General features: G+C 48.2%; 1 protein-coding gene across 4 annotated transcripts in view; it reads left to right on the forward strand.

Moving 5' to 3' along the window:
* UFD1 (ubiquitin recognition factor in ER associated degradation 1) overlaps positions 1 to 24,644 on the forward strand; it is a 36,679-nt gene extending 12,035 nt beyond the window's left edge. For all 4 annotated transcript variants that reach the window (XM_075321151.1, XM_075321143.1, XM_075321136.1 and 1 more), the window contains 8 exons: positions 869 to 999; positions 7,288 to 7,360; positions 12,102 to 12,170; positions 14,523 to 14,588; positions 14,763 to 14,810; positions 15,461 to 15,549; positions 15,680 to 15,761; positions 23,414 to 24,644. In XM_075321151.1, coding sequence (XP_075177266.1) covers positions 869 to 999; positions 7,288 to 7,360; positions 12,102 to 12,170; positions 14,523 to 14,588; positions 14,763 to 14,810; positions 15,461 to 15,549; positions 15,680 to 15,761; positions 23,414 to 23,488 — 633 coding nt within the window. In that variant the 3' untranslated portion in view covers positions 23,489 to 24,644. The remainder of the gene's footprint in view (positions 1 to 868; positions 1,000 to 7,287; positions 7,361 to 12,101; positions 12,171 to 14,522; positions 14,589 to 14,762; positions 14,811 to 15,460; positions 15,550 to 15,679; positions 15,762 to 23,413) is intronic.
* Positions 24,645 to 26,897: the final 2,253 nt, after the last annotated feature.

Consider the following 26,897-nt stretch of genomic DNA (forward strand, 5'->3'; position numbering starts at 1 on the left):
CTTTATAAAGATGAATTTCACTGCCTAATCACCCGAGCTGCACCCTAATGGTATGTACACACTGTGCATGATAGTGCCAGTACTGCACTGGCTGCAGCTTATACACGAAAATCCTGATGTTTGGTTCCCTTTAACTTCAAGTATGGAAACCTACAGCCATTCGGATGTGGCACTCATGCTTGGACTGTGTGCTACCAGCCTAAGGAATATTTAACAATTAAAGGGCCTTTATCACCAAGCTTTTGCTCCCCATCTGAGAGCAGAAAAATGTAGAGGCAGAGACCCTGACTCCAGCGATGTGTCACTTGCTGAGCTGTTTGCTGTCATTTTGTTAAAATCAATGTTTTTTTCTGCTACAGATCTAGCAGTTATATAGAGCTCATGAATATGCTGTTCTACCTGGCAGCAGGCCAAGTAGTCCTTTAATGATAATCTACTGCTGATTAATCAGTGATTTATATTAAAACTACATTAAGCAGCCCATTAAGTGACATTTTGCTGGAATCAGGGTCTCTGGCTCTACATTGTGTTGCTCTCAGATTAGGTGGCAAAAACCTGGTGACAGATTCCCTTTAAGCTTCTTTACTAAAGCAGTTTGGTCAAAAGAAAAGTACAATGATGATACTAAGCAGATTTTTCTGTCAGTGTGGGACACCTCTGAAGGCGTATGTAGCTCTCACATAGCTGGTTTATTGCTCACACCTGTGTTTCCATTCTTGCTATACATTGGTATAAATCGGCTCTGCCTGGCTAATAAAAAACAAATGAAATATATTTGAAAAAGGAATGCAAATTCTAACAAATGGATGTGGAGTGGTTTTCATCATTTATGACATATATAAGTCTGCTGATTTACTGTTCCTCACAGATGATGCAGAATTTGCTTTTGGAAGAGGGAGGTCTTGTGCAAGTGGAAAGCGTCAACCTTCAAGTCGCTACATATTCCAAATTCCAACCCCAGAGCCCAGATTTCCTAGACATCACAAATCCCAAGGCCGTGTATCCTTCCTTTCTATTGCTGTGAATGCGTGTTAGATGCCAACAGACTGGAAGCTTTTTCGTTTTGTTTTTTTTTTGTTTTTTTTTTTTTGGGTTTTTTTTTTTTTGTTTTTTTTTTCTTTGTCGCTCCATTGGGAGACCCAGACAATTGGGGTGTATAGCTTCTGCCTCTGGAGGCTACACAAAGTATTACACTTTTAAAAAAGTGTAACCCCTCCCCTCTGCCTATACATCCTCCCGTGGACCACGGGCTCCTCAGTTTTATGCTTTGTGTGGAAGGAGGCACACATCCACTCATGCATTCTCATACATAGTTATGTCGGATGGAAGAAAAGAGGACCCCGATGGGGCCCCCGGCATGTTCCCTTCTAACCCCACTATGTCGGCGATGCTGTTAAGGTTGAGGTACCCATTGCGGGTACGGAGGCTGGAGCCACATGCCGTCTCCTTCACCATCCCTTATGCGGCCCTGGGAGAAGTGGTATCCTGAGCGGTCATCCATATGCTGGGACCGTGCTCCATCCGCAGCCCCTGGTGGAACCTGCCGGACCGGAGCTTCTTCACCCCCAGGGACCGGGCCCTGCAACTTGAAGGTACTCTGTGTCCCCATGTGGGGATTGTACAGGGAGGGTCGCACCTTCTCCCCGGAAGCCGCGGTAGTTCAGTCCGTTGTCTTTTCGGCGGACTTCCGCGCCGACCGTGCCTGCTTGTCGGGCGCGGCCTTAAATTTAGTCCCCGGCTTCGCCGCGGCCTAGTCTCGAAAAATCCCGCCCCTGAGCCTGCCTGTCAGGGGTAAGGGCGGGATTACCGGCATGACGTCGGCTTTGAGGGCCGGAGCATCTAGCATGTCTCACTCCCCCCTCATTGACCACTGTGGGGACTCCAGATTCCCACTCTTTGTTAGTGCCGCCCTCGGCTCCACTCCCCCCCACCCTGAGAGCTCCGGCGGCCATATTTGCCATTCTGCCGGTGGATGCTACTCAGCAGCAAAGCTCTGCAGCTCCGGGGGATCCACGACAGGGAATCTGGAGGACACACTCCGCTCGTTAGCGGTTGGTAAGCCACACCGGTCACCTGGTGCTGGTCCCCCTAGGGTGCCGGGATATATATATATGTATATATATAATAGATATATATATCTGTCCGGAAAGGCTGTATACCCTTTTCCCATATACCCTCAGTGGTCACTCTCCTGAGAGACAACAGCATGTCGTCCACAAGGAGCAAAGCTACTAAGGCACAGAGTTTTTTCGCGGCCTGTACCTCTTGTGGGGCTATGTTGCCTGCGGGATCCACCTACCCTCACTGTGATCAATGCTCGACTCCTGCCACGCTTGCTCAGCCGGAGCCTAGGGCACTTGTGGGCCCCTCGGCTCATGTAGATCCCCCTGCTCCTCCTGAGCAGGCTGCAGGGACAGAGTCACCGTCGTTGGCTTCTTTCGCTGAGAAACTCTCTCAGTCACTTTCTCAATCCATTGCAGAGTCTATGGACAAATAGTCATCTAAGCTCCTTGAGGCATTGCAGTCCAGACCGGGCCCTTCACAGGCCCCGGCCCCTGTTCGTTTGTCTCCTCCAGGCCCTTCTCGGTCCGCGCCGCAGCGCGCTCCCAGGATAGCCCCTAGGTCCCAGGCGGAGGACTCCTGCCCGGATCGCAGTCCCAGACCGGCTAAGCGGCCTCGCTGGGACTCTTCCCCGGCCTCCTCATGCTGCTCTGGATCCCAGCTTGAGGACTCTCAGGAAGACGAGGCGGACGCGGGAGCTCAGGGCTCTGACCCTGACTTCGCCCTTAACCTTGATACCCCTGAGGGGGACACCTTAGTAAATGATCTTATCTCGTCCATCAACCAGGTGTTGGATCTCTCACCCCCGCCTCCCCCTGTAGAGGAGTCGGCTTCTCAGCAGGAGAAACACCAATTCCGTTTCCCCAAACGTACGCGCAATACGTTTTTTGATCACTCTAACTTCAGGGACCCTGTCCAGAAGCCCAGAGCGGTCCCGGACAAGCGCTTTGCTAAACGGCACACTGACACGCGTTATCCCTTTCCTCCTGAAGTCGTTAAGGGCTGGGCACACTCTCCCAAGGTGGATCCTCCAGTCTCTAGATTGGCTGCTAGGTCCGTTGTGTCTGTTGCCGATGGCTCATCCCTGAAGGATGCCACTGACAGACAGAGCTCTTGGTGAAGTCTATTTATGAGGCCACGGGCGCGTTTTTCGCCCCGGCTTTTGCGGCCGTGTGGGCTCTCCAAGCAATCTCAGCATGTCTGACTGAGATTAATGCTGTCACGCGGAATTCTGCTCCGCATGTTTCTTCCTTGACCTCTCAGGCATCAGCATTTTCGTCCTACGCCATGAACGCCGTCCTGGACTCCGCTAGCCGTACGGCTGTAGCATCCGCTAACTCCGTGGCAGTCCGCAGGGCCATGTGGCTGCGCGAATGGAAAGCAGACTCTGCTTCCAAAAGGTTCTTAACTGGTTTGCGTTTTTCTGGCGACCGTTTATTTGGCGAACGGTTGGATGAGATTATTAAGGAATCCTCGGGAAAGGACTCCTCCTTACCCCAGTCCAAACCTAAGAGACCTCAGCAGAGAAAAATCCAATCGAGGTTTCGGTTCTTTCGTCCCTCCGCCAAGCCCTAATCCTCTTCGTCCAACCGGCCGGTGAAAGGCCAGAGGAACTCCTATGCGTGGCGGTCCAAGTCACGCCTCCAAAAGGCCGCAGGAGGCACTGCCTCCAAGACGGCCTCCTCATGACTCTCGGACTCACCTAGCCATATCCTCGGTCGGTGGCAGGCTCTCCCGCTTTGGCGACGCCTGGTGGCCACACGTTCAAGACCGATGGGTGAGAGACATTCTGTCTCATGGTTACAGGATAGAGTTCAGCTCTCGACCTACGGCTCGTTTCTTCAGAACCTCCCCACCCCCCGCACAGGCCGACGCACTTTTTCAGGCGGTGGACGCTCTAAAGATGGAAGGAGTTGTGATTCCCGTTCCCCTTCAGGAACGTGGTCGCGGATTTTACTCCAACTTGTTCGTGGTGCCAAAAAAGGACGGGTCATACCGTCCCGTTCTGGACCTCAAGCTGCTCAACAGACATGTGAGAACCAGACGGTTTCGGATGGAATCTCTCCGCTCGGTCATCGCCTCGATGTCACAAGGAGACTTCCTAGCATCGATCGACATCAAGGATGCTTATCTCCATGTGCCGATCGCACCCGAACATCAATGTTTCCTGCGTTTCGCCATCGGGGACGAACACCTCCAGTTCGTCGCATTGCCCTTTGGCCTGGTGACAGCCCCACGGGTTTTCACCAAAGTCATGGCATCCGTCATGGCGGTCCTGCACTCTCAGGGCCACTCTGTGATCCCCTACTTGGACGATCTCCTAGTCAGGGCCCCTTCTCGGGTGGCGTGTCAACAAAGTCTTACCGTCACTCTGGCGACTCTCCAGCAGTTCGGGTGGATCATCAATTTCCCGAAATCCAAGTTGACGCCGACCCAATCACTGACTTACCTCGGGATGGCGTTTCATACCCAGCCAGCGTTAGTCAAGCTACGCGGGACAAACAGCTTTCTCTGCAGACGGGGGTGCAGTCACTTCTTCGGAGTCAGTCACACCCCTTAAGGCGCCTCATGCACTTCCTGGGGAAGATGGTTGCAGCTATGGAGGCAGTGCCGTTCGCACAATTCCATCTACGGCCTCTCCAATGGGACATTCTTCGCAAATGGGACAAGAGTTCGGCTTCCCTCGAAAAGAACATCTCTCTTTCCCTTGCAACCAAAACATCACTTCAGTGGTGGCTCCTACCCACATATCTGTCTCGGGGAAAATCCTTCCTACCCCCAACCTGGGCCGTGGTCACCACGGACGCGAGCCTGTCAGGTTGGGGAGCGGTTTTTCTCCACCACAGGGCTCAAGGAACCTGGACTCCAATAGAATCGTCCCTTCAGATCAATATCCTGGAGATAAGTGCAGTATATCTAGCCCTATTGGCTTTCCATCGGTGGCTGGAGGGCAGGCAGATCCGAATCCAGTCTGACAACGCCACTGCCGTCTCCTACATCAACCACCAAGGCGGCACTCGCAGTCGTCAAGCCTTCCAGGAAGTCCGGCGGATTCTGCAGTGGGTGGAAGTCACAGGCTCCACCATCTCCGCAGTTCACATCCCGGGCGTAGAAAACTGGGAAGCAGATTTTCTCAGTCGTCAGGGCATGGACGCGGGGGAATGGTCTCTTCACCCAGACGTGTTTCGAGAGATCTGTCGCTGCTGGGGAATGCCGGACGTCGATCTCATGCGTCACGGCACAACAACAAGGTCCCGGCCTTCATGGCACGGTCTCAGGATCACAGAGCTCTGGCAGCGGACGCTTTGGTCCAGGATTGGTCGCAGTTTCGACTGCCTTATGTGTTTCCCCCTCTGGCAATGCTGCCCAGGGTACTACGCAAGATCCGGTCCGACTGCCGTCGCGCCATTCTCATCGCTCCAGACTGGCCGAGGCGGTCGTGGTATCCGGATCTGTGGCATCTCACGGTGGGTCAACCGTGGGCACTTCCAGACCGCCCAGACTTGCTGTCACAAGGCCTGTTTTTCCATCTGAATTCTGTGGCCCTCAACCTGACTGTGTGGCCATTGAGTCCTGGCTCCTAGCGTCTTCAGGGTTATCTCAGGATGTCATTGCCACCATGAGACAAGCCAGGAAGCCAACGTCCGCCAAGATCTATTACAGGTCTTGGCAAATCTTCTTATCCTGGTGCTCGGATAACGGTTTTCCTCCTGGCCGTTTGCCTTACCCACATTTCTTTCATTCCTACAATCTGGAATGGACAAGGGTTTGTCCCTCGGCTCTCTCAAGGGCCAAGTGTCGGCGCTCTCCGTGTTTTTTCAAAAGCGTCTAGCCAGGCTTCCGCAGGTCCGCACGTTCCTGCAGGGGGTTTGCCACATGGTCCCACCTTACAAACGTCCGTTGGAACCTTGGGATCTTAACAGGGTCCTGACGGCTCTTCAAAAGCCGCCTTTTGAGCCGCTGCGGGATGTCTCTCTCTCCCGTCTTTCTCAGAAGATGGCCTTCCTGGTGGCAGTCACATCACTTCGGAGAGTGTCTGAGCTTGCAGCGCTGTCATGCAAAGCTCCCTTCCTGGTTTTCCACCAGGATAAGGTGGTTCTGCGTCCTGTCCCGGAATTTCTCCCTAAGGTGGTATCCCCTTTTCATCTAAATCAGGATATCTCCTTGCCTTCCTTTTGCCCTAATCCAATTCACCAGTGTGAAAAGGATTTGCACTCTTTGGATCTAGTGAGAGCACTCCGTTTCTACGTGTCTCGCACAGCGCCCCTGCGCCGTTCAGATGCGCTCTTTGTCCTTGTTGCTGGCCAGCGTAAGGGCTCTCAGGCCTCCAAGTCAACCTTGGCTCGGTGGATGAAGGAACCGATTCTCGAGGCCTACCGTAGTTCTGGGCTTCCGCTCCCTTCAGGGCTAAAAGCCCATTCTACCAGAGCCGTAGGTGCGTCCTGGGCATTGCGGCACCGGGCGACGGCTCAGCAGGTGTGTCAGGCAGCTACGTGGTCTAGTCTGCACACTTTCACGAAACACTATCAAGTGCATACCTATGCTTCGGCAGACGCCAGTCTAGGTAGGCGAGTCCTCCAGGCGGCGGTTGCCCACCTGTAAGAGGGGGCCGCTTTCGGCTCTTTTTTTATTGAGGTATTCTTTTACCCACCCAGGGACTGCTCTTGGACGTCCCAATTGTCTGGGTCTCCCAATGGAGCGACAAAGAAAAAGGGAATTTTGTTTACTTACCGTAAATTCCTTTTCTTCTAGCTCCTATTGGGAGACCCAGCACCCACCCCTGTGCCCTTCGGGCTGGTTGTTCTTTTGTGTACACATGTTGTTGATGTTAATTTGTTCTTTTGGTTCATGGTCTTCAGTTCTCCGAACATCCTTCGGATTGAATTTACCCTAGACCAATTTATAAGTTTTCTCCTTCCTGCTTTTGCACCAAAACTGAGGAGCCCGTGGTCCACGGGAGGGTGTATAGGCAGAGGGGAGGGGTTACACTTTTTTAAAAGTGTAATACTTTGTGTGGCCTCCAGAGGCAGAAGCTATACACCCCAATTGTCTGGGTCTCCCAATAGGAGCTAAAAGAAAAGGAATTTACGGTAAGTAAACAAAATTCCCTTTTTCTTGAAGTAAATAAAACACACCTCAGTGTTGTGACGGCTCATAAATTAGTACACCTGTATTATTATAACATGCATTGTGTTTTTCTATGACCTTCCTTGACTCTACCATCAGATTGGAGAATGCATTGAGGAACTTTGCTTGTTTGACCACAGGAGACGTAATTGCTATTAACTACAATGAAAAGGTAACCTTAAACCATTGGGGGCTATTTGATTGTATATAACTTTGTCAAATATTTATAACCTGTTTCCACTAGCAGCGAATATTTACACCAGCGATATATTTATATATGTTTGGGGTTTTTTTGTTTTATTGAAAATCCACACTAAGAAAAAAACCAACAAAAGCAAACTACATTTTGCAGGTTTTGATATGCACATACAGGATGGGCCATAAGTATAGCTACACCCTGATAAACCCATGGCGTCACCTGGCCTCAAATGTTCTGCCCCACCCATGTACTAATATGCCATAAATGAAATGGTAAGGTGATATCCGCAACCACTTCCATTTTATCAGGGTGTATCCATACTTATGGCCCACCCTGTAGATTTGCATACACTGCAGACTTGTCCGTTAAGAAATCAGGATGGAAAATCCTCAGAATATTTGCTTTGTATGCACTTCAGTGGTGGTCATGCAGTTTCTTACATAATTAGAGGGGTTGTACACTATTAGGACAACCCCTTCTTTCTCCATGTTTGGCCCATTAAAATAAAAAGGCTTATACTCCCTTCCCGTGCCAGCGCCATTCCAGAGGTGAGATGTCACACGAGCCCCACACCCAATCACCTCCGGCTTCCCGCCTGCGGACTTATGAGTAATCAACAGGAAGTGAGCGCAGCTGCTAGCCAATCACTTGCTGTTGATTACACATATGCCCGAAGGTGGGGAGAGAGAAGCCGCTGTTGATTGGGCACGGGCCTTTGATGACTCATCAACCTTACATGAATTGCATGCGCTGGCTCCTCTGGAACGGCAGCGGCACAGCACGTGAGTATAAGCTTTTTTTATTTTAATGGTGTCAAACCTGGGCAATAAAAACAGGTTGTCTTATCAGCGGAGAACCCTTTATTATTCATTAAATGATTGTTTGTGTTTACATAAACTTCTCAGTATTGAAATTGCAACACCTATGCCAATCAACAAAATAGCAGATGCTATGATCTGCAAACGATCACTTTTTCAAGCACCTGGCGCTAATATTTTGGCATGTGAGAAGGGCTTGGGCACCGGATTGAAAGGAATTGGGGGGGGGGGGCCACATGAAACTTAAAAAAAAAATCAGATAATGTCTTAAGGTACGATTGTGCGAGACTCCTGATCTTAGGGGCCCTTTGCACACTACGACATCGCAAGCCGATGCTGCGATGCCGAGCGCGGTAGTCCCCGCCCCCGTCGCAGCTGCGATATCATGGTGAAAGCTGCCGTAGCGAACATTATCGCTATGGCAGCTTCACATGCACTCACCTGCCCTGCGACGTCACTCTGGCCGGCGATCCGCCTCCTTCCTAAGGGGGCGGGTCGTATGGCGTCACAGTGACGTCACACGGCAGGCGTCCAATAGAAGCGGAGGGGCGGAGATGAGCGGCACGTACACATGCCGCCCACCTCTTTCTTTCCGCATTGCAGACGGGACGCAGGTAGATGTTCTTCTCTTCAGCGACTTCATGCACAGCGATGTGTGCTGCCGCAGGAACGGGGAACAACATTGTACCGTCGCTGCAGCCAAAATAATGAAAATGATCGACACTACACTGATCATACGATACCGACGCTTTTGCGCTCGGTAATTATAGTTAAAATGATTTACACACTACGATGTCGAGAGCGACACCGGAAGTGCGTCACTTTCGATTTGACCCCACCGACATCACACCTGCGATGTCGTAGTGTGCAAAGGTCCCCTTAGACGTGTCTGTTATTGCAATCAGAATCTTTGAATTGAGAAACCTTTGTTTATTACATTGGCAGATTGTTATGTACATAGACCAAGATAGCATTACTGGTCAACATCGTGTGACCCAAGTGGTAAGGAGAATGACAGCAAGAGGTGCACAGGGGCAAACCTCTGCTTGGACTGATTAGAAGAACCAACACTGTGTAGTGATCGAGTCTGTACTGCAACTGATATTGGATGTTCTATACCAAGCCTAAAGGCCGCTTTACACGCTGCGATATCGGTCCCGATATCGCTAGCGTGGGTACCCACCCCCATCTGTTGTGCGACACGGGCAAATCACTGCCCGTGCCGCACAACATCGCCCAGAACTGTCACACTACTTACCTGCCCGGCGACGTCGCTGTGACCGGCGAACCACCTCCTTTCTAAGGGGGCGGTTGTTTAGCGTCACAGCGACGTCACAGCTGCGTCACTTAACCGCCGCCCAGTAGTAGCGGAGGGGCGGAGATGAGCGGGACCTTACATCCCGCCCACCTCCTTCCTTCCGCATAGCGGCCGGGAGGCATGTAAGGGGAGGTTCCTCGTTCCTGCGGTGTCACACGGAGCGATGTGTGCTGCCGCAGGAACGAGGAACAACGTTACTGCTGCAGTAACGATTTTTGAGAATGTACCCCCATGTCACCGATGAGCGATTTTTGCACGTTTTTGCGACGATGCAAAATCGCTCATAGGTGTCACACGCAACGGCATCGCTAATGCGGCCGGATGTGCGTCACAAATTCCGTGACCACAACGAGTTCGCATTAGCGATGTCGCAGCGTGTTAAGGCCCCTTTCGCACATCAGTTTTTTGCCATGAGTCACAATCTGTCAAATTTTGAAAAAAAACAGATCCGACTGATGCCGCCTTTTTTTTTTTTTCTCATTGACTTGTATTAGCAACGGATCCCCTCACGTTTCATCCGTTATTCATCGTATCCATTGAAAAATGTTTGTCCATCGGACGGAGACAACAGCCAAAGTAATTAGTTTTTTTGGCGTACACAAAAAAAAAAAAAAAAAAACAGCGACGAATCTGTCGCCGTCTGTCTTTTGGTAGAATGGAAGCCTATGGGTGCAGGATCCGTCGTCATCCATCAAATGACGATATCCGGTGACGGATTCAGTTTTGGGTTTTTTTGTTTGTTTTTTTTTTTTTTAACTGAACATGCTCCAGTTTATTATTTAGCCCCCAGCTAGTTGGATCCGTCAAAAAACTGATCCGTCGCATCAGTTTACAATCTGCGACTGATCCGTCGAGAAAACGGATTGTGACTGACGGCAAAAAACTGATGTGTGAAAGGAGCCTAAGGGTGGCTTTACACGCTACGAGATGGCTACAGTAATCTCGTTGGGGTCACGGATTTTGTGACGCACATCCGGTCGCTGTAGCGATCTTGGTGTGTGTGTGTGTGTGTGTGTGTGTGTGTGACTCCTAGGAGCGATTTTGGATCGTTGTAAAAACGTCCAAAATCGCTCCTCGTTGACATGGGGGTCCTCTCCCAATTATCGCTGCTGTCGCTTGAGGATCAACTTTGCCCGTCCCTGCGGCAGCACACATTGCTACGTGTGACGCCGCAGGAACGAGTTACTTTTCCTTACCTGCCACACGCCAGCAATGATATATGAAGAAGTTAGGTGGGATGTTCGTCCCGCTCATCTCCGCCCCTCCGCTTTTATTGGGCGGCCGCTTAGTGACGTCGCTGTGACGCCGAGCGAACCGCCCCCTTAGAAAGGAGGCGATTTGCCGGTCACAGCGACGTCGCCAAGCAGGTAAGTGCGTGTGACGCTGCCGTAGCAAAAATGTTCGCTACAGCAGCGATCTTCACATATCGGCATAACGATAGGGGCAGGTGCTATCACGCTCGCCTTCGCTAGCATCGGCTAGCGATTGTCGCAGCGTGTAAAGCCCGCTTAAGGCATCAAACTGTGTCCACAGAAAATATCAGAAGGAACTTGTGTGACATGGGGCTATGATCCAGCCAGCCATCCGCAGGTGTTTTATTAACCTCATGCCACCGCTCTTGAAGGTTATTGTGGTGGAAAGCAAGAAGGCAATGGAGGCTGGAATAGAGGTGTATCCTTTTCAGTAATGGGTCCCGCTTTTTGTCTTCATGGACCCAGTCATAGCCAGAGATGGTTTGGAGACCATAAAGGGATTATGAGGGGTGGCATATGTATGGTAGCTGGGCCCCTCTATGTTCATTCCAGGTACATTGATTTGGTGGTGGAACCATTGGTATGGCCATTTCATGTTGCTCGTATAACTTTGAGCATCCTGTGTGGCCTAAACGTGTTCTCATGGTCTGCAGTGTCTCCAAACTTGTGACCCATCGAGCAGATCTGCAATGTCATTGATTGGCATTTGCAAAGTTGCTCTCCTGTAGGGCATCTTGATGATTTGCATGCCCCTTTGTATTCAGCGTGGTAGAACACTCCACAGACAACCAATAATAACCTCATTGATCGCATCCCAAGATGTGTGTATTTCTGAACATGGTGCTCCTACCCAATACTGCATAAAACAAGAGGTTTTGAAAATGTTGTTTTTATTTTTTCATTATTTGTATATCCGTAACATGTCTGTCCTGTGATTTCCACAATGTCATGACTTTTCCATCTTGGTATTGCAATTTCAGTGTTGAGGAGTGTATATAATTAAAAACATGGTGCAATTGAATTTGCAGGACCTTACCACATTGGTTATCTTTGGCTGCTGGCCATACGGGAGCCCAGCGAACAGTCTTGTATATACCAGCAGCTGTGGCTTTATTGTTAGCCAGCCTGGTGTAATGGCACATTGTCGTCACTCTACAGCGATGACTGGTAATTTGCTGGGCTCACATTCGTCGCCCACAATGTATTGACGTGGCGGCTGGACTGCTTTGTATCATGTATATGTTTTACAATTAAAAACATTTGCCATAATCTGTTTGTCATGGTGAAATGAATCTGCTGTACACTTAAAACTATTCTGATTTCAGATTTATGAACTTCGAGTCATGGAGACAAAACCAGACAAAGCTGTGTCCATTATCGAGTGTGACATGAATGTAAGTCTCTGACTATAATATAAATTTCCATCCTTACTGTAAAAGCCTAAAATGACCTAAAAAATGTTTTTTGTTTTTTTTTATACCATGATATGTTTTTAAAAAAGAAATAACAATTCGTAATCCTGAAGTTTTCTTAAGGCCCAGTCACCCACAACGACTTACCAGCGATCCCGAAAACGATGTGACCTGATAGGGATCGCTGGTAAGTCGCTGGGAGGTCGCTGCTGAGATGTCACACAGTCAGACCTTACCAAGGACTCAGTAACGATACAGGTTGCAGTAGCGACCTGTATAATGATCTCTGCTGTCATTGGGACCCTGTCACACAGTGTCACACACAGCGATGCGTCCTGTCCAGCAGGACATCGCCTTTGAAGAAAATGGCCTGGACCATTCTGCAACGACTAGCAATCTCACAGCAGGGGCCTGATCGCTTGTAGGTGTCACACATAACAAGATCGCTAACGGGATCGCTACTGCGTCACAGAAATTGTGACTTCTACACTCCCCTGAAGCTATTTTACACTTGTACGTCCTGACCTTTCAGGAACAATTTTCAGCAGACTCGTTATCAGCAGTGGCAGGATTTCAATCACTGATAGCACATGATCTACCAATCCTAATAAGAGATCTTGCAGCTCCCTTTGCTCGCCTCCTTTCACAGTGACTTTTGCATATGCACATTAGATTTTTCAATACAAAAGATGGGATCTAAGTAAGCCTATTACTGGATTTCCTAAAATAGGAAGTACAGTGGAACCTCGCTTAACGAGTAACCCACTTAACGAGAATTTCGCTTAACAAGTAAAGCTTTCTGTAAATTTGTAACCCGCTTTACGAGAAAGCTTTGCTGTACGAGCGAAATTCTCACCGCACACACTTCCGCTTTCGTCCACCGCGCTCTGACCCGCACTTGCAGTCCACACAAGCACGCACAAACACGCACGCACGCACATACAGTATTATGCTCACCTTACCTTCCGTTCCACCGCCGGCCTCATGGTTCTTGTAGTTCCCGGGTACATCGCGATGTCCTCGCGGCGAACTACAAGACCCAGGAGGCCGGCGGTGGAACGGAAGGTAAGGTGAGCATATAATATAACATATGTGTACCTTTCGTTTCATCACCGGCCTCCTGGGTCCATTAGTTCGCCGCTGCGCTCCAGTCCACGCTTTGTATCTGCATCCTAATCCTTCATGTTAATGAAAGGCAGCGCGCTGGCCAATCAGAGGCAAGCGGCTCTGCCTTTGACGTCAGCGCTCTGGCCGGGAACTTCCTGCCTCGTCGTTATGGTAACGCGATACACAGCCCGGCCCCGTACCAGAGAACCGCAAGTCCCAGGAGACCGGCGATGTAACGGAAGGTAAGGTGAGCATGTAATATGTGCGTGTGCATGTGTGTTTGTGTGTGTTTGTACATGTTTGTGTGTGTTTGCACGTGTGTGGAATGACCGATGACAGGGGACCAGGATGGGACATTTAACACTTTGTGGAACGAATCTTCTGCATTGCAATGATTTCCTATGGGAAATCTTGCTCTGCTGAACGAGTAATTTGGTTAACAAGCACAGTCCCAGAACGGATTGCTCTCGTTAAACAAGGTTCCACTGTATGAGCTTTTAAAAGTCATAGGAGAACGTGTGAAAACTTCAAGATTACTACAGATACGAAAGTGATATTGAAAAAAAAAAAAAATTACTAAGATGTATTTTAAAAAAAAAAATTCACACATCTGATTTACAAAATATATAATTTTCTGATGATACATGATGTTCACTATCTTAAACAGTTATTCCCAAAATGATAGTGGGGTATAGTAGCAATGTAAGTATGTTTATTCTCATATGTGCGAATGCAGGACATCTTATTTATTCCTGCCCTATTTTGAAAATACTTCTCTAATCCATTTTATGGTAGATACTAGAGACCAATCATTTCCAAGACACCAGGGAGATGATTTAATTCCTTTATTCAACCAAAATGCATCGTAAAAGCGACATTTCAGCCAACATGCAGCTATTTCAAGCTTAAAAGGAAGCTAACATGCATGCAGTACACACGGCAAGGGAGGTTATAGTATTATATACTATGACCAATCAGGGTTAAGAGCCTGCGTGCTCAAAATGCATAACTATGTTTATTGCATTTTTTTTTTTTCTATTTTACACAATAAATGTGATGTTTTAACCTAATTTTGCATTTCTACTACCAAGAGTGCTGGAATCTCTCTCCATTCCCCCCCCCCCCCATCCTTTTTTCCTAAATGCTGCATGGTTGTTCTTACAGGACATACATTTTGAGCATCTTTCACTAATGTTCCTGATATATTTTGGATTTATGACATTTCAGGTGGATTTTGATGCTCCGCTTGGCTACAAAGAGCCAGAAAGACATACGCAGCATGAGGAGCCAACGGTAACAAAAATAAAATTTCCCCTTGTTTTTGTTTAGTATGGAGTGTGCAACAGATCATTATATGTATTCCTTTACATAGGATTACATTTTATCTAGTGCTGTTTAGCCTGTAAACTAAGTGATTAAATCACTAAAGAAAATGCATATTTTACTAAATCCCTGATTTTACCTTAGGATGTTGAAACAGATCACAGTGAATATGCAACAGACATAGGATTCAGGGTAAGTCATGGCCATGGTGTAAAGTTTGGGAATCTAGTTACTTTAGGCTAGTTTCACACTTGCGTTGGACGGGATCCGTAGCATTGCGTTGTGTGACGGATGCAACGGATGCGTTGCATATAGTGGCCCAACGCATGCTACAGATCGTACAAAATAACGCAATCCGTTGTAGTTTTTTTTTTTTTCTTGACTTTACACATCTGAGCATGCGCAGTTGTGTAAAGACAGCTGCGTTAACGGAATCCGTCAAATGACGCATTCTAACGGAATCCGCCACCATAGGCGTCCATTATAAAAACAACGGACGCCTAACGGATTCCTGCAGGTTGTGTTTTTTTGACACTCCGCCAAGTGCAGAAAAACGCTACATGCAGCGTTCCATCCGCCCGACGCAGCGTCAAAATAACGACGCTGCGTCGTCCAGCGGATGCAACGCAGACACTTGCATTACAGTGCGTCGTCCATACAACTCTATGGAGAATAGCGCAGTCCGTTAACGGACTGCGCTATTCTCCATAGTGACAGAATGCGCTGAACGCAGGTGTGAAACTAGCCTTATACTTGCATATTATCTAGACTTTTCTATGGCAGCCTATATTTCCTTTCAAAACATTGCACTTAATATATCATTGTACTTCATTCATATGTAGGCGTTCTCAGGATCTGGCAACAGATTGGATGGGAAGAAAAAGGGGATTGATCCCAGTCCTTCTCCATTAAAACCAGGAGATATTCGGAGGTCAGTGTCTCACACTTGTGTAACAATGCAGCAGTGGAAAAAAGATCCCAAAACTTGTAGATGTAAGGCTATGAATGGCCTTGAGTTGCTTATTATTCTATCTGAGATGTAGAGTACTTTTTTGTTGCAGAGGAATTCCAAACTATGATTTCAAGATTGGCACAATCACCTTTATTAGAAATTCACGGCCACAAGCAAAGAAGGTAGAAGACGTAAGTATAAGTACCCCACAATATCTGGTAGTGAAATGGTAGAAGTTACAAGTAGTTTTTTTTTTTTTTGTTTTTTTGTTTTTTTTTTAACAAGGAAACCTGTCAGCTGATCCATGCTTCCCAAACCGTGGGCAGCATATACCAGGCACTGACAAGTCTTTGCCTATACGTGCGTATAGGCAGAGATCAGTCACTGTCAGCAGGGGTGGGGGGGGGAAGCCGCCAGGGACAAGCCTGTATGACTAGTCAATAGTTTGGCTCTAATATATATATTAGGAAAGTGTCTGGGGGAAAAAAAATCTCAGCACCCCACATTTTGACTCTGAAATTGGATGAGACTCGCACATTCAAGTATATGGGTGCAAGAAAAACAGATACACAACAATTCTAGAACATAGGAAACTGAAAATGGCTAATCACTGTTACCATATAAAAAACAGATTGTGGGGGGGGGAATCGTCCCACTTTTCTGGATGAATGTCAGACTATTTTATTTTTTTTTTATTTTTTTTTAATTTATTTTTAATTTTATTTATTTATTTTTAATAGTGGGGAGTAAACCTTCTTTCTTTGTCGCTCCATTGGGAGACCCAGACAATTGGGGTGTATAGCTATTGCCTCTGGAGGCCACACAAAGTATTACACTTAAAAGTGTAAGGCCCCTCCCCTTCTGGCTATACACCCCCAGTGGGATCACTGGCTCACCAGTTTTGTGCTTTGTGCGAAGGAGGCAACACATCCACGCATAGCTCCACTTTTTAGTCAGCAGCAGCTGCTGACTATGTCGGATGGAAGAAAAGAGGACACATATAGTGTCCCCAGCATGCTCCCTTCTCACCCCACTGTATGTCGGAGGTGTTTGTAAGGTTGAGGTACCCATTGCGGGTACGGCGGCAGGAGCCCACATGCTGATTCCTTCCCCATCCCTTTTTACAGGGCTCTGGGTGAAGTGGGATTTACCGGTCTCCAGGCACTGAGACCGTGCTCCATCTACAGCCCCTGGAGAAGATGCTGGATGGAGCGGAGTACATCAGGGACATGGCCCTGCTTCCTCAAGGTACTCTGTGTCCCCGTGCATTTGGCGCTCACACCGCAGCATGCTGGGTGTTGTAGTGCGCCGGGGGACATCAGCGCTGCGGCGCCTGTGCCATAGCCTCATTCAGCTTAGCTGAAGCAGGCACACTTATGGGACTCGGCCGCGCCGGCCGCTGGGACTGCGGCACGGCTGGCACTTGTAGTGCGCCGGGGACTTCAGCGCGGCCTGCGCTTTTACGGCGGCCGCGCTGATAACTACAGTCCCCGGCTTTTGCGGCCTGCTTCCGTTCGTTCCCGCCCCCAGACCTGCCAGTCAGGAGAGGGGCGGGACGCTGCCCTCGTCTAGGACTCGGGCGCGCCGGCCGCTGGAACAGCGGCGCGGCTAGCACTTGTAGTGCGCCGGGGACTTCAGCGCGGCCCGCGCTTTTACGGCGGCCGCGCTGATAACTCGAGTCCCCGGCTTTTGCGGCCTGCTTTAGTTCGTTCCCGCCCCCAGACCTGCCAGTCAGGAGAGGGGCGGGACGCTGGCCACTTCTAGGGCGGTCGCGCCGGCCGCTGGGACGGCGGCGCGGCTGGCACTTGTGGTGCGCCGGGGACTTCAGCGCGGCCCGCGCTTTTACGGCGGCCGCGCTGTTAACTCGAGTCCCCGGCTTCTGGGCCTAGTCTCCCTTCGTTACCGCCCACAGCCCTGACAGTCAGGGTAGGGGCGTGACGCTGCAAGAGCAGAGCTGAGAGCTGGAGTATGTTTTGCATACTCCACCCCTCTCACTGTGTGCAATTCCCGCACTTTCTCAGGCACGCCCACGGCTTCCTTCTCTACAAGGACACCGGCAGCCATTAGTGTCAGTTTCTGTACGATACAGAGACAAGTGTGGAAGACCCTGGCATTCTGATAGTCACACAATCGCTGTAACAGGCGTTAAGCAGCACCTGTGGTGCTAACCCCACTAGTGCAGAAGTGCACTTATAGATATGCTTGTACTATATACATTGCACTGTTTGGTCGCACGTTGTATATACCCTCCTGGATTATGCGGAGGAGTTATCAGCATATTCTCTGTGTAAAACAAAGGTGCAGAACCACATGTTTTTCTATACAGCTGGTACAGCATGTACGGCTATACGGCCGGCAGGTACATAGACTCCCATTGTATGCACTAATGGCCAGGGGATGAGGACGGTGTCTGCAGTATTTACTGACAGTTTTTCTGAGACTATGGCTATGATACTAGAAGCCTAGCAGTCCGGACATGTCTCTCACAATATGGGCACTGTTGAATCATTGATCCATGGCCCCCCTCAGTGTGAATAACTAACAGCTCCGGGAATGTCACACGCATCCCAGAGTCACGGCTCTGCACGGACGTCAGTCCCAGACAGCCTAAGTGGGCTCGCTATGAGCGGCCTCGGTTTCATCAGGGTCCTAACAGAAGGACTCGCTGTGTAATGAGGCGGAAGTAGCGGCTCAGGATTCTGATCCTGAGACCGCTCTCAATCTGGATACACCTGATTGTGACGCCATAGTAAATAATCTTATAGCGTCCATCTATAGAATGTGGGTTATTTCTCACAACTCCTCCAGTGGAGGAGTCAGCTTCACGTATTTTTCTGGACCACTCTGCCTTCAGAGAGGCAGTCCAGGAACACCACGCTTATCCAGATATGCGCTTCTCCAAACGGCTTAGGATACACGCTATCCCTGTCCCCTGACTTGGTCAAGGACTGGACCCAATGTCCAGAGCGGCATCCTCCAATCTCCAGGCTTGTAGCTAGATCCATAGTTGCAGTGGGAGATGGAACTGCAAACTCAAAGATGCCACTGACAGACAGATGGATCTCTGGTCGAAAGCCATCTATGAGGCTGTCGGCGCACCGTTGGCTCCGGCATTCTCTCCCTTGGGGCACTCCAAGCTATTTCAGCTTGTCTTACACAGATTGACACGGTTACACGTACATCTGTGCCGCAGGTGGCATCCTTAACCTCTCAAATGTCTGCATTTGTTTCTTACGCGATTCAGGTTGTCCTGGACTCTGCGAACCGTGCGGCGGTAGCCTCCGCTACTCCGTGTTTTTAAGCAGAGCCTGGTCTGCTCGTTAAGTGAATGGAAGGCAGATTCTGCTTCCAAAAAAGGTTGCCTAACCAGTTGCCTTTTTCTGCTGACCGACTGTTTGGTGAGCGTTGGATGTAACCATCAAACAGTCCAGGGGTAAGGATTCATCCTTTCCTCAGCCCGGACACAACAAACCCCAACAGAGCAAGAGGCAGTCGGGGTTTTCGGCCTTTTCGAGGCTCGGGCAGGTCCCATTTTTCCTCGTCCAAGGTGGACTCAAAAGGATCAGAGGAGCTAAGATTCTTAGCGGGCTCAGTCTCGCCCAAAAAAGCGACAGTCGGAAAACCCGCTTCCAAGGCGGCTTCCTCATGACTTGCGGCCTCGGTCCGTAGCAGGCTCTCCCGCCTTGGCGATATTTAGCTGCCATAGGTCAATGACCATTGAGTGTGAGACATTCTGTCTCACGGGTACAGGATAGAGCTCACTTCTCGTCCTCCAACTCGATTCTTCAGAATTTCTCCACCTCCCGGCCGGGCCGCTGCTCTTCTGCAAACAGGGTGCACTCTATAGGCAGAAAGAGTGATGACCCCCGTTCCTCTTCAGGAACAAGGTCACGGTTTTTACCCCAAATTCTTTGCGGTACCTATAACAACGGGCCGTTCCGTCCCGTTCTGGATCTAAAAATGCTCAGCAAGCTCGTGGACACCAGGCGGTTCCGGATGGAATCCCTCCGCCATGTCATCGCCTCAAGGTCCCAAGGATATTTCCTAGCATCATTAGGCATCAAGGATGCTTATCCACACGTGCCGATTGATCCAGAGCACTAGCGTTTCTACGCTTCGTTATAGGAGACGAACACCCTCTGTTCGTAGCTCTACCTTCCGGCTAGCGACAGTCCAACTGGTCTTCGCCAAGGTCAGGGCAGCAGTAGTCACAGTCCTGCACTCTCAGGGTCACTCTGTGGTCCCGTATTTAGACGATCTACTTGTCAAGGCACTCTCTTAGGAAACATGCCAACACTGCCCGAACGTTGCGCTGGAGACTCTCTAGAGTTTTGGGTGGATCATCAACTTTTTAAAGTCAGATCCGACCCCGACCCTATCGATAACATATCTAGGCATAGAGTTTCTTACTCTCTCAGCGATAGTGAAGCTGCCGCTAGACAAACAGCATTCACTACGGGCTGCAAGCTCTTCTTTAAGAACCAGTCGCACACATTGACACGCCTCATGCACTTCCTACGTAAGATGGTAGCAATGGAGGCAGTTCCTTTCGCGCAGTTTTACTGCGTCCACTACAATGGGACATTCTCCGCCAATGGGACGAGGAGTCGACGTCCCTCAACAGAGTCGTCGTTCTTCTCAGGCGGCCAAGGAATCTCTACGGTGGTGGCTTCTTCTCACCTCTTGGTCAAGAAGAAGGTCCTTCCTATCCCCGTCCTGGGCGATAGTTACGACAGACGCGAGTCTATCAGGGTGGGGAGCAGTTTTTCTCCACTACAGCGCTCAGGGTACGTGGACTCAGCAAGAGTCCACTCTTCAGATCAATGTTCTCGAACACAGAGCAGTGTATCTTGCCCTACAATCCTTCCAACAGCGGCTGAAAAGCAAGCATATCCGACTTCAGTCGGACAGCTCCACAGCGGTGGCATACATCAACCACCAAGGAAGAACGCGCAACCGGCAAGCCTTCCAGGAAGTCCGGCAGGTTCTGATGTGGGTGGAAGACACGGCATCCACCATATCCACAATTCATCCCAAGTGTGGAAACTAGGAAGCTGACTTCCTAAGTCGCTGAGGTGTGGCCGAAAGAGTATGGTCTCCTCACCCGGACGGGTTTCAGGAGATCTGGCGCCGCTGACAGAGGCCGGACGTCGATCTAATGGCGTCACGGCACAACAACAATGTGCCAGCTTCATGGCACGGTTTCACAATCATCGAGCTCTGGCGGCAAACGCCTTAGTTCAGCATTGGTCGCAGTTCCAGCTACCTTAGGTGCCACCTCTGGCATTGTTGCCCAGAGTACTGCGCTAGATCAAGACCGACTGCGGCCGCACCATCCTCGTCGCTACAAATTGGCCGAGGATGTGTGGTACTCGGTTTTGTGGTGCCTCACGGTAGGCTAACCGGGGGCACTACCAGACCAATCAGACTGGCTGTCTCAAGGGCCATTCTTCCATTTGGATTCTACGGCCCTCAACCGGATGGTGTGGCATTGAGTCCTGGAACCTAGTGTCGTCAGGATTACCTCAGGACGTGGTTGCCACCATGAGACAGGCTAGCATACCAACGTCCGCCAAGATTGACCACAGGACGTGGAAGATGTTCTTATCTCGGTGCTCGGCGCAGGGTGTTTCTCCCTGGCCGGTTGCATCGTCTATGTTTCCTTCCTTCCTGCAATCTAGGTAGGAAAATGGGTTGTCGCTCAGTTCCCTTTAGGGACAAGTCTCAGCGCTATCTGTATTTTTTCAGAAACGACGACTTCCTCAGGTACGCACGTTCCTACGGGGAGTTTGTCTTCTCAGCACTCCGTACAAGCGGCCGTTAGAGCCCTGAGATCTGAACAAGGTTCTAATTGCTCTCCAGATGCCGCCTTTCGAGCCTTTGAAGGATGTCTCCCTTCCCGTTTTTCACGGGAAGTGGCCTTCTAGTAACGGTCTCGTCTCTTAGGAGAGTTTCCGAGCTAGCAACGCTCTCATACAAACTCCCTTCCTGGTCCTTCACCAGGACAGGGTAGTTCTGCGTCCGGTTCCGGAATTTCTCCCTAAGGTGGTATCCCATTTTCATATCAATCAGGATATCACCTCACCTTCTTTGTGTCCTCGTCCAGTCCATCAATTTCAGAAAGATTTGCATCTGTTGGTTCTGGTGAGAGCACTCAGGTTCTACTTCCCGCATGGCGCTCCTGCGCCACCCGGATGCACTCTTTGTCCTTGTCGCTGGTCGGCGTAAACAGTCGCAAGCTTCCAGATCCACCCTTGCTCGGGGGCTCGAGGCACCAATTCTTGAAACCTACAGTTCTACTGGGCTTCTGGTTCTCTCAAGGCCGAAGGCCCATTCTACCAGAGCCGTGGGTGCATCCTGGGCATTACGGCACCAGGCTACGGCTCAGCAGGTGTGTCAGGCACCCACCTGGTCGAGTCTACTTACTTTTACCAAGCATTATCAGATGCATACCTACGCTTCGGCAGACGCCAGCCTAGGTAGATAAGTCATTCAGGCGGCGGTTGGCCACCTGTAGGAGAGGGCCGTTTGACGGCCCTATCATGAGGTATTCTTTTACCCACCCAGGGATTGCTTTTGGACATCCCAATTGTCTGGGTCTCCCAATGGAGCGACAAAGAAGAAGGGAATTTTGTTTACTTACCGTAAATTCCTTTTCTTCTAGCTCCAATTGGGAGACCCAGCACCCGCCCTGTTTTCTCGGGGTTTTTCTGTTTTTTCGGGTACACATGTTGTTCATGTGGTATGGTTCAGTTCTCCGATGTTTCCTCGGATTGAATTGGTCTTTAAACCAGTTATTGGCTTTCCTCCTTCTTGCTTTGGCACTAAAACTGGTGAGCCAGTGATCCCACTGGGGGTGTATAGCCAGAAGGGGAGGGGCCTTACACTTTTAAGTGTAATACTTTGTGTGGCCTCCAGAGGCAATAGCTATACACCCCAATTGTCTGGGTCTCCCAATTGGAGCTAGAAGAAAAGGAATTTACGGTAAGTAAACAAAATTCCCTTCTTCTTTTTCCAGGCTGAGTGTGGCTTCTTGTCTTTTGAGTGGGTTTTTCATCAAGCAGTTTTTGATCATGCTTTTTGTATGGGCCATCTATATTTTGTACAAGTTTAATTATTTTCCCTCTTATCTTGGACTTTTTTTTTTTTTTCTTTTTTTTTTTTTCTCTACTCGATGAGCAGCTTTTGTCATTCATTTCTATGAAAAGTCTGAAAATTGCCAGGAGCCTTTTCCATGCCATTTTTGGTGCGACATATTGATCTTATTGGACCTTAATGCCATAAATGTGCCAGATGGGACAATTCCCTTTTAAGGGTATGGTTCCACTTGCGCATAGCTTCTGATGCAAGAGCGTCATCCGAGGGTCATGTGACTGTGATGCGATCCTGCGATTGTATCACAGCTGCAAAGAGAGAGGGAGCACTTTCTCCCCATCTCTTCCACAGCCTGTCTCTGTGTATGTCGCACTGCACTTGGATTACATGTGAGTGCAGTGCAATGTTTCACACGCCCCCATAGACTTGTATGGGGGTGCGTGAGCCGAGACTTGCTGCCAAACATGCTGCGGTTTCATTTCTCAGGCTGCTATGACATAAGAAATCAATCGCAGATGGACACTGCCCCATAGTTTTTTACTATAGTGAGAGCAGTCCTGTGTTTTATCGGATTGCACTTGTCCGTGCAAAACGCAAGTGGAACATAGGCCTAAAAGGGTATATTGTGTAGTGGTAGTAGATGTTTTTTATTTTTGCTGATATTTCTTGCTTTAAATGCTCAGACTACAGAGGGGGTTTTTCTTATGACCTCTAAGCAGTAATTCTTGTTATGGTTCTTTGTTTATAGGATGATTTGGTCAATCGCTTTATTGCATTTTCTGGAGAAGGACAGTCCCTGCGGAAGAAAGGCAGGAAGCCCTAGAGTGACTGTACACATAACAATTAAAAATGATGGAGCATATTTGGTTGTATTTCTTTTTGTGGATTGAGAACATCAATCTCGACGCACTTCATTCGGAGTGGTATTACTTACAAGCCTTTGAATGGTGCAGAGGCTCTGGCATACCAGACAATCTACTGATTCTAATAACCTGACATCATTGTTTCCTAGATTGGCTGCATATGAAAGAATACAGCAAGGTATTGATACAAGACACCACTTGAAGGATATTTTGTATTATAGATAAAAAGTTTTGGGATTTAATGTTTCAATACATTACCATTCATTTGTTAAAGCACCACTTCAGCATTTCGGGGGGGTTTCAGCACTAGAGTGGCGCTTTAAATCTAAATCCACTGCCCCTGTAATAACCTCACCTTTACTGAGGTTGCTCCGGTTTCTTGGTGCCATCTTGTGACTAACTTCTGACTAGCCGGAAGTCATAAGTTGCGTCACAAGGTCTTCTTGCCACTATAGGAGAGCAAGAACGAGGCTCTCATAGAGTTGTATTGAGTAGTGACCTCCGGAATACTCCATAAAACAGTGGAGCTGCCGGCAGGTCACAAATCACAGGAGACTGACCAGAGTGGCGGGGATAGAAGGTGAAGCCGCTAAAAGGGAGTATATGATAGGGGGCAGGGAAGTTAGATTCAAAGCACCACTCCAGCGGTGCAATAAAAAAAATCTCTGGAGCGGTGCTTTTACACTTTTTGTAATCTGACTTTTTTTCTTTTTTAGCTGTAAAATTGTGTGCCTTTTGCAGAAAGCGCAGTGCAACAAAGTAGAGATTTTAATAAAGAATAAGTTCTACACATCTTACACATTTATGGTATATCAAAAAGATATGCCTTTCGATCCATAAGACATATCCAAGTCATATGCCACAGGATGCCCGATGGGTATTGTTCCCACCTATGCAACTGGGCATTTGCATTCCTAATAGACTTCAACGGATAGCTATACGTCCATGTGTACGGCCCTCATCACTGACCTTTTTAGGCATCATCGAAAAAGTCAAACTTGTGAATATTCTTGCAAACTGTCATTCAAATATTGCAATTACTCATGGCACCCAAACATAAGCCGGACATGGCTATAGATGCAGCTTTTCTTTGTAATAAACTATTTAAAACCCTTATTCTTTTTCCTTTGTCTCTTTGTCCAAGTAATTGTTAAGCCGTGTCATGCAATCATCCGTTAGGATGGATCCTGCACAGATCTGTTGTCAAAAAAAGTTAGGCAAACACAACTTTTTTTTTTTTTTCTTCCTCTTGTCTGTTGTTAATCTAGCTGATTTCCGCAGGATCCGTTTTCTTGTAACTTTGGAGTTTATAAAGAATGGATCCGTTAATGGATTACTATTTGAATTTAATCCATTAGAAATGCAAGAAAAACGGATGACTGAATAGCATTCATAGAAAAGAAAACTGTTCCGGTATCCAGGTATTGTAAAATACAAATTTATTCCAAAAGATGTAAAAAAAAAAAAAAAAAAAAAAAAAAAGGGCTCCTCCAAAATAGGTTAAGTTGTTCTACATAGTCTTTAACCTAACGTGTTTTGGACAGGTGTCCTTATTCATTACAATGAATATATTTTGCCATTTTCTGCTGTTTTCCATAGACTCCAATGTTAAAAAATAAAAAAAAAACATCAAAAAATGGATCCAGCAGAAATCTGTTATTTAACAACTGGCACAAAAATTGCCTGTCCAACTTTTTTGCCAACAGATCTCTGCAGAATACGTACTAATGGATGATACTGGACGTGAAAAGCTTTATTTGAGAAGATTAATTTAAATTGTGACTTCTTAGCTGAAGCTAAGGGTTAAAATGTTTAGTTTAATAAGAAACTCTGCAAAATATTCTTTCATGTCCCAAGGTTTAAGGATGCTTTACACGCTGCGACATTGCTAGCTATCTCGTTAGCGATGTGACACGCCAGATCGCAGATAAGATTTGCCGAGATCGCACATGTGACCGGCGCTACAAAAATGACCTATGTGCGATCTCTGCAAATCTTATCTGCGATCTGGCGTGTCACATCGCTAACGAGATCGCTAGCGATGTCGCAGCGTGTAAAGCACCTTTTACTCTCCATGAGGATCAGAAATGATTATTTTGTTATTTGCAGCATTGTACTAATTTTCCCCTCTCAATCTGTCCTTATGCAGTTGGAAGCCTCGTGTGGACCTTTTTAGGCTCATATTACAGTGGGCAGGGGAGCTTCTGTGTTAAAGTGACTGAGATTTGTGGCTCTCAAACTAGATCAGTTGCTGCACTGTTTTTTTGTTGTTTTTTTTAATTTCCTGTATGATGATGCTCTGTTTGAGAAGCCCAGTGCATGCACTGGGCTTCTCAAAGCATCATCAGGGGGCAGAGGCTGCGGTCACTGAAGCAGCCCCTACCCCCTTCCTGAAACAAAGCATCATCAGTGACACTAGTTGCAAGGTATGAAAGTCAATAGTCGTCAGTGTAGTTAGGGAAAGATAGGATATTTTTAACACAGCCATATTTAAAATAAGTTTAGATTAGGTCAATGCATAAATCGTCCGAGACTCACCAAGACAAGTCAATGGGTCCAATTAAAAACGGACGGCACATGGACCATCCTAGTAGCATCAATTTCGAAGGGGCGCATGTACAGATGTGAAAAAAAAAATCTGCGCACACGCCGATGCCACTCGTAATCTGCACCGCAGTGTCTTCAATAAAATGGTGCCGGAGATCGCAGTAGACGCATGCATGTACTCCGAAGTCATTTTAATGAAGACAATATTACTGTGTCATTAGTGGCGCACTGCGATATTCAAATAGAGGGGGGCAAGCCAGGAGGACTTCAGAGAAGGACTTAACAGCAAGGACCCGACCCACAAAGGCCCGCCCCTATGCACTTGTCAATCAAAGTGTAGTGCATTTCTGAAACTTTGATTAAATATATTTCATCAATCAAGTATCTGATCTTCCTACAACAGCTATGCCGGGATTCAGCATCTTACTGCTTTTATGGCACTGTCTTTACCTTATATAGTAAAATCTTGGTGTTTGATCCTCTTTAAAGTGAACCTCAAATTTTACCACAAAAAGATTATAGCGCAGGATTCTGCAGTCTACTTTTTCCTAAATCATTCTATTAGTGAATTTAATGATATCCCGCAGCACTGACCGCCCAGACTGTGTGTTTCAGGCTGCACTCAACTATCGTCTTCAGCGCGGGAGCGAGTGTTATAGGATTGTACAGCGTTCGCTGCCATACTGAAGAAGATGGAGTAACAAGCAGGATGGTGCTTAGTTTAGTGCAGCCTACGGCACAGGCCTATGATTGTCTATACTCAGGTTATCGGCAACAATCATTAGAAGGGTCATTTAGAAAAAAATATTATACTGCAATATG

Source organism: Anomaloglossus baeobatrachus, chromosome 1 (genome assembly GCF_048569485.1).
Source record: "Anomaloglossus baeobatrachus isolate aAnoBae1 chromosome 1, aAnoBae1.hap1, whole genome shotgun sequence".
In the NCBI taxonomy this organism is placed as follows: Eukaryota; Metazoa; Chordata; class Amphibia; order Anura; family Aromobatidae; genus Anomaloglossus; species Anomaloglossus baeobatrachus.